Source organism: Triticum urartu, chromosome 6 (genome assembly GCF_003073215.2).
Source record: "Triticum urartu cultivar G1812 chromosome 6, Tu2.1, whole genome shotgun sequence".
NCBI classification, from domain to species: Eukaryota; Viridiplantae; Streptophyta; class Magnoliopsida; order Poales; family Poaceae; genus Triticum; species Triticum urartu.
Genome location: NC_053027.1, coordinates 493,546,818 through 493,559,786, shown reverse-complemented (window position 1 = coordinate 493,559,786; position 12,969 = coordinate 493,546,818). Strand labels below are relative to the sequence as shown.

Below are 12,969 nucleotides of genomic sequence, written 5' to 3'. Positions count from 1 at the left end.
AGTTTAGTCCACAGATATAGCCCATTTTCTTTGATACAGATGCATACTTAGTTTAGATCTGATGTAAGTCTTGCGAGTACTTTGGATGAGTACTGATCACGGTTGCTTTGCTACCTCTTTTTTCCCTATACCCGATTGTTGCGACCAGATGACGGATCCCAGGAGCTAGACGACACCACTGATGACTACAACTACCCCCAGGGTGCCTACTACTACATGACAGCCGCTGACGACCTGGATTAGTTAGCAGGCTCTCAGGCAGGAGGCCTTGCCTTTTCGATCAATGTTGCTTTTGTGCTAGCCTTCTTAAGGCAAAACTTGTCTAACTTATGTCTGTTCTCAGATATTGTTGCTTCCACTGACTCTTGTGTATTCGAGCCCTCGAGGCCCCTGGCTTGTAATATAAATCTTGTATTATATTTAATTTGCGTCTAGAGTTGTGTTGTGATATCTTCCTATGAGTCCTTGATCTTGATCGTACACATTTGCGTGTATGATTAATGTATTGAATCGAGGGCGTCACAAGACATAAATAATATCCATACCTATGTAACTTCCAAAAACTAAAAACTTACCACCTGACAAAGCATTTACGTATCCCCGTAAAAAACAAAGCACTTATCTATGCTTACTGTGTAGAAACCGTGACAAAATAAAACCTAGCAGCAAACTTTCTGTTGTTTCAGCACAACAACTCACAGACTTACAAACTTAACATGGTAAAGGCAATCCTTGGCACTTCATTAAGAAAAAAAACATAAAAACAAAATGGTTACAAAGATCAACACCCTTTTCTTCTTCTTCTTTTTTTTTGACAGGAAGAGCAACATCCTCATTGACAAACAAAGGAAACAAAAGGATAACATGGGTTGCCTCTCACATGCTCTTGTCTTCTTCTTTTTTGTGATGACACATGCTCCTGTCTTTAATGTCTCTTAGCTAGGCAAGACAATTTCCCGAGAGTTTTAAGTCTCCTGCTCAACATTTTCCAAGGAATCCTTACGTTCAATTAGGAGGGGATTAATGGTTTTCATCCTTATCTACCTTCTCATAGATAGAGTGCACAGTCTCAATTGAAGGATTGACAAGTCCCTTTTTCCCGGCCGTATCTTACTCCTCCCTAAGAGGAAAAAAAAACCCGGAAATTTCTCGTTTGTCCGGTTGCAGCAGGTTTGCAACGTTCGCACCCACCAGGGAGCTGTTTTTCACGTTCTCGATTCAAGCAAAGCAAAATTGCTTCTAGCAACAACACAGTGCAGTGCGTCATTCTTCTTCAACCACCTCAGCTACCACGTCTGCTCGCACGGCCAACTCCTCTGTTTTCTCGTTTGCCCGCGCGGCCGCCACACCGGGCTAGCCGTGAGCTCGCAGTATTGCCGTTCATCGCACTACACTCAACTCAAGCTGGCCGGAAAACTATAGACCCGTTTTTCACAATAATAACCCGACCTTCTAGACGAGCCACGGTTTTGTGCCGCACTATATATAAATCGGCGCCGCCCCGCCATGCAAATCAGCACCAACACACAGACGCTTGTGTGTGTTCTTCGGTCAGGGAGTACTGTACCAAAGCAACAAGCAATGGCAGCTCTCCGCGCGCTCGTCGTCGGCATTGCCATCGTCGCCGCAGCCGCACATTGTTGGGTCGCCGGTGGCACGGCGACCAAGGGCCCGGTGACGTACGTGTTCGGCGACTCGATGTCGGACGTGGGGAACAACAACTACTTCCAGCTCTCCCTCGCCAGGTCCAACTACCCCTGGTACGGCATCGACTACCCCAACGGCGTCGCCACCGGGAGGTTCACCAATGGAAGAACCATCGGAGACTACATGGGTAAGTCACCAGCTAAGTGTCAATGTTAATTAACTCCTGAATCGTATGGACTGATGCTTTGGGTACGACTGATGCAGCTGCCAAGTTTGGCATCCCGCCCCCGCCGCCGTTCCTCTCCTTGTCGTTGGCCGACGACGACTTCCTCGCCGGCGTCAACTTCGCGTCTGGTGGCGCCGGCATTCTGAACGAGACCGGCGTCTACTTTGTGAGCCGCATCGCTAATCACTTTTCCTCTGCAGAAACTGATCGGTAACTCCCGTGGAGAGTTTTCTGACACGGTTAAATGAGGCATTGCAATTTGCAGGTCGAGTACTTCTCGTTCGACGAGCAGATATCGTGCTTCGAGACTGTCAAGAGGGCGATGATCGCCAAGATCGGCAAGGAGGCCGCCGAGGAGACTGTCAACGCAGCGATGTTCCAAATTGGTCTCGGTACGTCGTTTGCCTTCGTCTCACTCCGTGAAAAAGTAGTACGCACGAGCTTATGGATTAATCACGCGCATCATAAATTAATCTGGTCGTCTGCATCAGGGAGCAACGACTACATCAACAACTTCCTGCAGCCGTTCATGGCGGACGGCACGACGTACACGCACGACCAGTTCATCCGCCTCCTCGTCGCCACTCTAGACCGGCAGCTCAAGGCAAGAAACACATCTGATCACTGTCCCAGGCTAGAGACATGCACAAAGCTAGAGTCGATTATCAAGTCGGGAATGCATCCATTTGACAGACAGTCCGCTGATTAACTATGCAGAGGCTGTACGGGCTCGGCGCGCGGAAGGTGGCGTTCAACGGGCTGCCCCCGCTGGGCTGCATCCCGTCGCAGCGCGTCAAGTCGGCCACCGGGGAGTGCATAGCCCAGGTGAACAGCTACGCCGTGCAGTTCAACGCCGCCGCCAAGAAGCTGCTCGACGGCATGAACGCCAGGCTGCCCGGCGCGCAGATGGCGCTCGCCGACTGCTACTCCGTCGTCAAGGAGCTCATCGACCACCCGCAGAGAAACGGTACGGTAACATCGACGGCGCCGGCCAAGCCGTTCCGGTGCGTCGTGGTCCGTGCCTGACCTCCTCTTCTTTTCTTCTGCGCTGCTGTTTGTTGCAGGGTTCACGACGTCCGACACGTCGTGCTGCGGCGTGGACACCAAGGTCGGCGGCCTCTGCCTGCCGGACTCGACGCCCTGCCGCGACCGCAAGGCGTACGTGTTCTGGGACGCGTACCACACCTCTGACGCCGCCAACCGGGTCATCGCCGACCGCCTCTGGGCCGGCATGACGACCGCCAGCGCTCCGGCTCCGGCCCCTCGCTCCGGCGCGCCCGGACCAGCCGCGGTGCCGGCGCCTTCTCCTCGTCGGGCTTAAAAGATTTAAACCCACATTGATGTTGATCGATTTCACGTCTTTACTCCGGACATTGTTTCAGTTTTAACTGTGAGATGTAGGTGAAATACCGTAATTTATACGAGTTGTTGTTTCATAGCCAAGGGGACGAAATCAATGTATACGTGTTCAAAAAAAACAGTTTGTCTAATTCATATCTGGATGTTTTTTTAAAGATATCACATCTAAACTCCCACAAATATATAATGCAACAATAAGAAATAAAAAAAACTAGAATAAAAAAATAGACCATAAACAGAGTGATCATAAGATTAGATGTGACATAATTATGTCACATCTAGATGTGTCCTGCACAGACCAAAAAGAAAAAGAAATCAATGTATATGAGAATCACTTACATGCGGCCTTTTTTAATGCGTGGTTCATTTTGAGAATCGGTCCTACATGTGGAAATCCAATTTGGCTTTCAGGAGCGCACAAAAATGATAGTTGAAATGTCAAAAAAATACCAAGTTTTATTTTATGTATTTATAGTAACATTCAAATGCTATCTGCAAATTTCTAAGAAAAGGTTAAACATTTTGGACTATGCAAAAAACAAATTGAACACTAAATGTTACCTTAAAATGTCATCCTAAATGCTACCTGCAAATTTGTAAGAAAAGGTTACATTACTGTTCATGCAGGAGAAAATGCTCCTGAAAAGCAAAACGCTTCCTCGTCCTACACGTGTCTACAAATATTAAAATTTGTGCCACGGTCATGTATAGTGCCGCAGTGCTTGTGTGCCTGCCAAATCTTACTTCCTCCTTTATGAGAAACAAAGTTTAAATGTCGAAGCACATAGTTTAGGTAGAGTTGCTACTGCTCTGAATTTTGGTCGGCATGTTTGGCCGATAGAAAGACCAGATATTACTATAAGTTCTGGTGCTCGTATTTATCCTTGATTTATTTTAGAATTTCTGACGATACATGTTTAGCGGGAGGAGATGTTCTCATCGACTACGAGATGTTTACGATGACTTCATAAAATCTTAAGATGATATATCGGCTCAGTCTTTCGGAGGTGCTCTTAGAGATAGGGTGTGCATGTATGCGTTCATAAGGATAAGTGCATGCGCGTATATATGAGCATTTGTGTCTATACTGTGTTAAAAAACAAAAGTTTTTCCAACCCCTCAAAAAAGAACCGCCGTAGCCTTTTGCTCAAAAGAAAAAAAATACCCTGATAAATCTCGAACGTTTGGATTTTATGCATGTTATCTCGAATGCTTTTTCATGGCAAATTTTGTTGATGCGATGTGGCAATTTTAGTTGTTAAAACAAGCCAACTTTGTCCTTTTTTGTCAGAAATTTTTTATGTATACCAATATCGTGTGAACTAAAATTTTCACTAAAAAAATGTTCGAATTGTCATGCTAAAATCCAAACATTTCGGGATTTATCAATTAAAAAAAAACCGTCTCCCTGATTCCCCTCGACTGCTCTGCACTCCCACCGATCTCGCCGCCCTAATTCGCCGGCGACCCGCCCCTGCCCGGCGTCAGCGCGCCCAGCCGGAGCCCGCGGCCGCCCAGTCCACGCTCGGCAGTGGGTGCCCCGTGCCCGGCACCCGGCCTTGTGTAGCTGCAGCAGGCCAGCAGTCAACCGCCCGGCCCGATCTGAGGTACGTTTGATGAGATTTCTGCATGTTCCCCTATTTTTGTTTACTCGTCACTCATTGCTCTGCCACTGCCAGTACTTCTCATTACGAATTTAGGTGTAATAGCCTGCTCCCTATGCGTGGAGAGGAAGAAGAAAGACATTAGGAACAGAGAAAGAGATCGAGTATTAGTGGTGCTATTTTGCATGGTTTTTATTCTTGCTTTGGTAGGAGCACGCTGTGAAGAAGATGGACCAGTAGCTGCAGCACTCGGAGGAAGAGCCCTTGTAACATGAACGCTGCTACGCGGACGACGGTTTCAGCCGATCCCTGCACGATGCAGCACATCCAGCCACCCATTCACAGGATTAAGTGCAGCCCATCCATCAGATAAGGTTGCAGTTTTTTTTTTCTGGAAAGATAAGGTTGCAGCTGTAGGAGCAGATGATGAATTTCATTGCTCCTTTGTGTTTCTTCTATTTTGTTGAAACGCAAGAATAAAATGGATGCATTAGAGGAACACATTGACAGTAAAACAAAAAATAAACATGCTTAATACCTTGTGTTTATGTTTCCTCAACTGCAGTCCCCACTATGGAACTTCATAACTGGTGTACATATGGCTTTGTCTCTTGTTGTTACTGCTTCCTCCGGTTCATATTACTTGTCGCTCAAATGGATGTGAATATAAATTATTGTTCCTAGTATAGATGTATCTCTGGGTTTTGGGACTTCAAATTGTCCCTTCCTTCATTTGGTTCGCTCTATGCCCTTTTCCTCTTTGAAAATAGGAGGGTCAATGTCTCTCGTATCAGTCTTCGTCCATGCATCTGGGCTAGGTACATGGTATATCAGTGGCTTGTATGCTTTCAAGTATGTACATTGGCATTTTGAATAACTCATGGACAAAGTCTTGAGGGTGTTGGTTTGATTTATATATGGGTTAACCAACATGGTGATAAGGTGTTGCTTTTTCCCCCACTGAACATGTTCAATCTACCAGATTCACAAAATATGGCTTTTTTCCCCACTGTTTACTTGCCACGCATTAGGACCAACACGCAAATACTTGTAGTTCCTAGTCCCCTTGGCCTCTTATGTTTTTTCTATGTATAAGTAGAGGTTATCTACCATCTAGATTTTCTCCACCAATTTTCCTCCCATTGTACTTAACCATCATCTTTGCCCTAATGCATGCGGCATGCGACCATTATCTTAATTGGTCTCCCCCTAACATCCAAGGTCATCTTCTTGAACAACTCATTTAGGTTGTTGGAAACTACTCGCTCTATAAAGAAAATAAAAATATAAGGGTGTTTATATCACTACTTCAGTGATCTATAAACGCTCTTATATTTCTTTACCAAGGGAGTATATCAACTGAAGGTTGGTAGACTTAGCAACAACATGTGGTACATAGTGTGCAATAATAATACCTGACGCAATTCCTTACTAGACAGCTCTCTGTCTAGCCCCATAGATATACGTCTTTCACTTGGTAAAAGGGCGCTTTTATGAACTTATAAAGTCACATCAAGGGGATACAAGCACAATGAGTTCACATCTAGCCTTTGCATACTTAGGATGCACACAACCGACATCACGCATACATGACAAGAGGTGGAAAAATACATAGCCGACATGACTAATAAGATGCCTACTCCGCAGACATACGTTCTTGTACATATGAAATACATTCATTCTGCTGCCCCACAGACGTATGTTCGCACGCCCATCAATTCCATGAACCAACACATGAAGTCTTCGGCATGCATGGTGCACATATCTACACGGCCCCTTTGTGCACATAATCCGTCTGCTTGCTCTGTAAATTTATATTTCATATGTGATACCAACCTTGAGAAGTTGCCCGCGTGGAATGGACAACATCTTCTCCCCTTTTCGAGAGTTCTTCCGTAGGAAGTCGAAGATGTAGTTTACGGCAATCTTCTTAAGGAGGTTGGAGTGGGGCTTGGCCACCACTTCGGTCTCCCCAAGTATGTACACCACACCATTATCCACCTCCCGTTGGATCACCTTTTGGTCCTCCTCAATTCTCAACATCTCCTCTAGGTTCATCTTGGCCGTCTAGTTCAATGTGAGAACAAGTACCAAAAATCAGATCCAGCCAATAATGTAGAGTATAGATGAGAAATGCAACTAATTCTTGATAAGAGAATATAGCTTGTAGTTGGCGTGTAGATTGTTCACCTGAAATTGCGGCAGCCGGTTGCTCATACCAACTTGATGCATCGTGAGCTCAGAGAAGGACTGGATTGGTGTAAGCATCTCCTCGGCATGGATGCCATGGCCATGCCCCGAGCGCCCTGAGCGCCCCGAGGGCTTCTTCTCCCATCTGAAGCTATCGATCCGAATGCTAGGGTAGCTTGTTCTGAGCGGCTCGGCCGTGCAGTAGAGGCTGAGGTCCCGGACATAGTACTGGAGGTACTCGACGAGGGTGGCCACGAAGTCGCCGGCCATCTCGAGGGTGTCCCGGTAGCCGTACCGAGCGACGCACCGGAACACCATGCTCTCCTTGGGCTCCACCTGCCGGAAGAGGAAGCGCTCCTGAACGTCAACGTGCGGGATGGGCAGGTGCTTGACGGAGATGAAGACGATGACGGAGTGGACGGTGGGGATCTTCTCGATGAGGTGGGGGAAGATGGGCGGGATGCCCTGCACTAGCTCCGTGTAGAAAAGGCCGAGCCCCGGGACCCGCTTGAGGTCGTGGCGCTCGAGGAGGTGCTTCACCTCGTCGGGCGACACCGTGTGCTGGAGCTCGTACTTGTACCGCTTCACGTGCACGTAGTGCCACACGATCATGATCACCATGAGCACCGCCGACATGGCCAGCGGGAAGTACGGGCCCTGTGTGAACTTGTACAGCACCGCCGACAGGTAGACGGTCTCCGTGGACATGAAGACGACGAAGAAAGCGGCGATCCACCAGATATTCACCTTCCACACCAGGAGCATCACGATCGTCATCAACAGCGTCGTGATCACCATCACAAGCGCCACGCAGATCTCTGTTCAAGCACGCGTCATGTCCATTAGGCCACAGAGATAAGCATGCATAGATTTCTGTCATGGTTTTAAATAGCACGCTATAGCGTTTAGAAGAGATCCTGGGCTAAGAGACTTTGGTCCAAACACATGAACACACATTTTAAATAGCACACTGTTACGTTTAGAAGGGATCCACCGCTAAGAGGCATGACCCGCTATTTGAAACTATATTTTCTGTTCAATCATGTGTTGGATGCATTTCTTACCATGTGCCTTGGCGATGAAACCGGTTGTCCTGAAGCTTATGGTGACGACACAAGAAGCCACGCAAAGGAAGAAGTTGACTTCAGGGATGTAGAGTTGGCCCGAGTAACGCCTTGACGTGCGCAGTATCTTCACCCTCGGGAAGCAGCTAAGTGTTTGCAGATGTGACATGGTTGCGAAGGCGCACGAGACCATGGCTTGGCTTCCGATGACTGAAGCTAGAAGCGCGAGAACGAACGTCGGCCAGAACAAAGTGCCTGGAATTGCACATGAAATTTTAATTAGTTTCTGATGCACGGCTTACAGAATAGTAGTACTGTATACACTAGTAAGGTATCTTGTCGATTACATACTTGGAATGGATTCGAAGAAAGCGTTGGATATTATCATGTCGTCCATGTGCGTCCTGAGGTAAGCTGCTTGCCCAATATAAGTGAGCAACACGGAGGGGAGTAAGCCAAAGCTAAAGCTCAGCTGAAACAGGGGAAAAAATGTTAGTTCAGTCTTCATATAGTATATTCTTGGAAAGTACTAGAATTTCCTACATACAGTTCACCATGTACAGGTCAGTAAAAGAAACTACACTAATCATATTGAAAAGGTGATGGTCATATTAAGGAAATAAACAACACAGTGTATGGTATACAAAGTCATAATAGTTCTACTACCCCAATCTAAAATAGATGGCATTCTAGAAAGTTGTAGTCAAGCTTCTTTAATTTTCACTGTCGCTATTGAAAAGCTTATTGTGATTTCCAAACAAATATAATTTTTGAATTTTTTTCAAAGAAGTATTTTCTAGTTATGCAAGTTTACATGTTTGGGTTAAAAACAATAGCCAAAGTTCCATCTGATAAACTCTGTCCATACCAAAAACCTCGTGGAATGGTGGGAGTATCTTCAGAACCTTGGCAGTCAAAGGAAATCTTCCTAATCATCTTTTTTACAGTTATAAGAAGAGAGCTTCAAACTTTGAAGTGGTCAAGGAATCTTCTGTCTAAATATATATCATTATCCCTCAATATTGTGTAATGCATCATGTAGTGTAATTGTGGCAGTCAAAGAGGATGTTCATTTATACCTGAATTGACTTTATGCTGAAGTATCCTAGATCAGCAAAGAGGGCTTCCGTGCCTGTCACAAAAGAACAACTCTGTCAAGTTCAGTAAATGCTCCCCAGTCCCCACAGAAAGAAAGTTCACTGTGTGCAAATTGTGCTTTCATAAGATTTTTTGCTAATAGTACAGCACCCCCTGAAACTGACCAGTGTGGAATATTGTGAATGCAGTACCATATATGCTATCATCAGAATGATAGGGGCCTTTTTTTACCTGTAAAGCAAAGGAGGATTTCACCGAGCGAAACCCATCCCTTCTTCTTGTTCCTTCGGAAATAGTCGAAGATGTACTTGGGGTTGAACGCCTTCAGGGTGCCGATATCGTACTTGATCAGGTTATAAAGCCCGATACCGGCGATGAGGAGAAGCCACACGACAACGAGCGGCGCAAACGTGTAACCGATCTTGTCGGTCCCGAGGTGTTGCACCGCGAAGAACAATATCAGAATACCCACTGTGATCCACACTATCTGATCTGTTCAGAGCAACCAAATCATATCATCAGGAATCAAATTATGTAAAGAAAAAAGCTGTAGTCTGTAGAAATGTAGGTGAAAGTCGGTCAAGGTCGTTTCCTTCCCCAGATCTTTGGGGATTCACTTGCTTGTTTTTTACACTACCAAGGGGGGTCAGCAGCAACAGGCTGGCGCTCAAAGTCCCAAGTCCTATGTCAAACTTGATCCTGATCTGGTAATTTATTTATATTTCTTGACAGCTCGGTCTAGATCTGGTTATTAATAACATGAAGACTAGTTTGCGAGCTAAACGTGGAGAGGAATTAATAGCCAGTTGAAACGGTCAGAAATTGCAACTAGTTGGTTTAAACTGAACTGTCGTGGTTTGCAGTTTTGCTCTCATGGGAAACGTGATCTGAGACTGTACGTGTCATGTGCAAGCAGTCTCCATACAGGGCAGGCTATGGCTGACAGTAGCCATGAGCTGGGCACATTTTCCATTTGACTTCCCAGGTTTAACTGATGGATTACGTACACTCACATATAAATCGATTGAAAAGTGGAGAGAATGCGTGTTAGTACACATCTCGGTACTGTATTTCTATGTACCTGTTGTCAGGTGAGGCGCTCTCAGTCTCAGGCCGTTGACTGCCGATAGTACTGAAACATTTGCACAAGCAATTCATTCATTAGAAAAACATATAATTAAGGTTATTAGGCCCCTGTCATTCTGATGGTAAGAAAGAGAGGAGGAGTACCGGAGATGGGAGGGGTTAGCATGCAGTCGCTGATGGCGAGCGCCGTGGCGAAGATGGTGAGGAAGAAGAGCGTGAGCTTGGCCGGCTTGCTCGTCTCCAGCAGGTTCTTCATCCACTGCGCCCTCCTCCTCGTCGCCGACAGATGCCGGTGGCTGGAGACGAGGTCGTCCTCCGCCTGCTGGTTCGGGATCAGCGCCACCCTCGCGTACCTCGAGATCAGCGAGTAGAGCGCGAACGTTCCACCTGAACAATCGAGTTCATGGCATGGAGACAATTAGCAGCATGCGTAGGTGTTCAGACTTCAGACTGATATATGATGGTCTCAGATGACACATGGATCTGTATGGTGAGAGACGATCGTTGGCACGCACCATCGCCGTCGTCGTTGGCGTAGAGCGCGATGAAGATGATCTTGACCATGGCGAAGAGCAGGAAGCTGTAGATGATGAGGGAGAGGACGCCCAGCACGTCGTCCTTGTGCTCGACGCCGTATTTGAAGGTGTTGGAGAAGACGTAGAGCGGCGATGTGCCGAGGTCGGCGTAGAGGATCCCCACGCACTGGAAGCCCAGCCGCAGCGTCCTCACCCAGTTGTCCTGTTGGTGCGCAGGAGTAACGTTTACAGTATGAAAGCTTGGACTTGGATCAAGATACTATTAACAATTCTTCCATGCATGTGCATATACTACAGTAAAACACCAACTTGACACCCCGAGCAGTCCAACTTGATAGGTAGGAGTAACATTTACAGTATCTAGCTTGGACTTGGATCCCACATGTCAATTCTTGTACTACCTAGAAGCTAGAGCATGCATATGCAGGTGGCATAACATAAAGAACAAACAACAACTTGATGAGTCTGCCCGATCGAATAGTCTAAGTCGTGGAAAACAACGTACGGCAACTCTGAGAAATCTCCTTGCTTGCTCAACAACGTCGAACAGCAGTAGGAACGCGCTATATGCTTCCTCTCCACGTACGTACCACCGCACGTACCATGCTCGGTCACACGCTCGATCGTCGTTCCTCCTCCACCCAGCAGCAGACACAGGATAGGAACATTTACAGTATATATCAAGCTTGGACTTGGATCGACATATTAATTCTCCTAGCGGAGTACGTCCTAGAAGGTAGAGCATGCATGCATATGCAGGTGGCATGACATAAAGAACAACTAAGTCTGCCCGAGTAGTCCAAGTGGTGGAAAACAACGTGCGGCAGGTCTGACAAATCTCGTTACTTACTTCTTCAACAACGTCGAACAGCCGTAGGAACGTGCTACCTATGTCTACGTGCCACCATGCTGGGTCACACGCTATCTCCTTCCTCCTCCTCCCAGCAGCTTCAGCTTGGGCGCGGAGGGGCCTTCGGCTTTTGATGTTAGGCTTAGGTGAAAAGTCTGTATATTCGGCTCAGCATTTCTGCACCCCTTTATCAAGTGGATAAGAGTAGCGAGAGATGTTGCCAAGATGACGGATTTAAACTTATTAATGTACTATTTTATAAGGTCTTCGTGGATAAGAGTGCCGTTCATCGGTGGCACTGTACGTGGTGGGTTCAGTTACGTTCTACACAACCGCGCGACGGGCGGCGGCGGCCAGTCGGAACGGCGGGCGACGGGGAGAAGGAGGAGAGAATGCTAGCTTAATTTGACGGAGCAGCGCATGCGGCATGCGGCAGAGGAGGAAGAAGCCACGGCCGATCTGATGGGCATGCACCATGGCACCATGCAGATTTGCAGTCCGACTGGCCGAGGCGATGAACACAGACACTAGGATAACAACGCGCTAGCAGGTTCACCAACGGCGTTGCCATGCATGCATACCTGGCCATGGTGGCCGCCGTGCGCGGGCCTGGTGGCGTCGCGGTAGAGCGAGTCCTGCCGCGGCACGTCCGCCGGCGGCACCTCGAGGTCGCCGCTGTGGGGCACGATCTCCAGGCTGCTCCTCGCGCTGGCCATCGCCATCTCCCCTTTCCCGCCGCTGCGTACTACCTTCCCTGCTCGCGCGCGCGTGCGCCACCACTTATAATGGCCTTTTATCTGCTTGCTGCTTCGCTTAGCTTACGTCCCTGCGGAGCTCATCCCATCTCGAGCTGCTTATACCGCCCTTTATAAGCGCAGGCAGCCGGCCGGGAGGCTGTGCACTGACCTCTCGTTACTGACTTGTCTCGCTTCGCTGGCTGCTTTTGGGTTGCTTGCTTGCCGCAACAGTTTACCTTACCAGCCGATCGATCGATCGATCACGCACGTCGGTCCAGCGTCAATGTTGACTTGCTCCACGACTCATTAATTTTGGACGGAAAGTCGCCAATGGCGATGTATCGGCCGACGCCAGCGCGTGGGCGACGTGGCGCTCCGTCGCTCGACTGACTCGCCCGGGGGCGTCGTCTGCGGCCAGAATGGTAGCCAGCTCTAGAGACTGAGATCACGCGTGCCCGTGCGCTCCCGTTGGATCAGAAAATCTGCGGTTCACATGTGTTAAAAATTTTATTTTTATTTTGAGGATCACATGTGTTAAATTTTTACTAGTAATATCAGAAGGAAGCGTGGAT

The 12,969-nt window shown here is 47.6% G+C and overlaps 2 protein-coding genes across 2 annotated transcripts; one reads left to right on the top strand and one right to left on the bottom strand.

Moving 5' to 3' along the window:
• The first annotated feature begins 1,523 nt into the window (after positions 1–1,523).
• Positions 1,524–3,363, top strand: LOC125512498 (GDSL esterase/lipase At5g37690-like). The gene is made up of 6 exons (XM_048677595.1): positions 1,524–1,834; positions 1,912–2,039; positions 2,139–2,265; positions 2,365–2,477; positions 2,591–2,840; positions 2,938–3,363. The coding sequence occupies exons 1-6, from the start codon at positions 1,582–1,584 to the stop codon at positions 3,192–3,194; spliced, it is 1,128 nt and encodes a 375-aa protein (XP_048533552.1). The 5' UTR covers positions 1,524–1,581; the 3' UTR covers positions 3,195–3,363.
• A 2,941-nt stretch (positions 3,364–6,304) lies between these two features.
• LOC125514517 (probable potassium transporter 16) lies at positions 6,305–12,516 on the bottom strand. Its single transcript, XM_048679855.1, has 10 exons — positions 12,242–12,516; positions 10,790–11,012; positions 10,419–10,661; positions 10,270–10,320; positions 9,420–9,680; positions 9,170–9,222; positions 8,442–8,562; positions 8,091–8,345; positions 7,027–7,844; positions 6,305–6,903 (listed from the first exon to the last, which is right to left on the bottom strand). Exons 1-10 carry the CDS (start codon positions 12,380–12,382, stop codon positions 6,649–6,651), a joined length of 2,421 nt encoding a protein of 806 aa, XP_048535812.1. The 5' UTR covers positions 12,383–12,516; the 3' UTR covers positions 6,305–6,648.
• Positions 12,517–12,969: the final 453 nt, after the last annotated feature.

Excerpts from the sequence above, each read along its gene's own strand:
- LOC125514517 (XM_048679855.1), bottom strand. The coding sequence starts at position 12,382 with ATGGCGATGGCCAGCGCGAGGAGCAGCCTGGAGATCGTGCCCCACAGC. Across the intron at positions 10,321-10,418 it reads GCTAACCCCTCCCATCTCCG|TACTATCGGCAGTCAACGGC; the intron begins GTACTCCTCCTC and ends CAAATGTTTCAG. Across the intron at positions 6,904-7,026 it reads ACCGGCTGCCGCAATTTCAG|ACGGCCAAGATGAACCTAGA; the intron begins GTGAACAATCTA and ends ACATTGAACTAG.
- LOC125512498 (XM_048677595.1), top strand. The coding sequence starts at position 1,582 with ATGGCAGCTCTCCGCGCGCTCGTCGTCGGCATTGCCATCGTCGCCGCA. Across the intron at positions 1,835-1,911 it reads AACCATCGGAGACTACATGG|CTGCCAAGTTTGGCATCCCG; the intron begins GTAAGTCACCAG and ends CGACTGATGCAG. Across the intron at positions 2,478-2,590 it reads CTCTAGACCGGCAGCTCAAG|AGGCTGTACGGGCTCGGCGC; the intron begins GCAAGAAACACA and ends TTAACTATGCAG.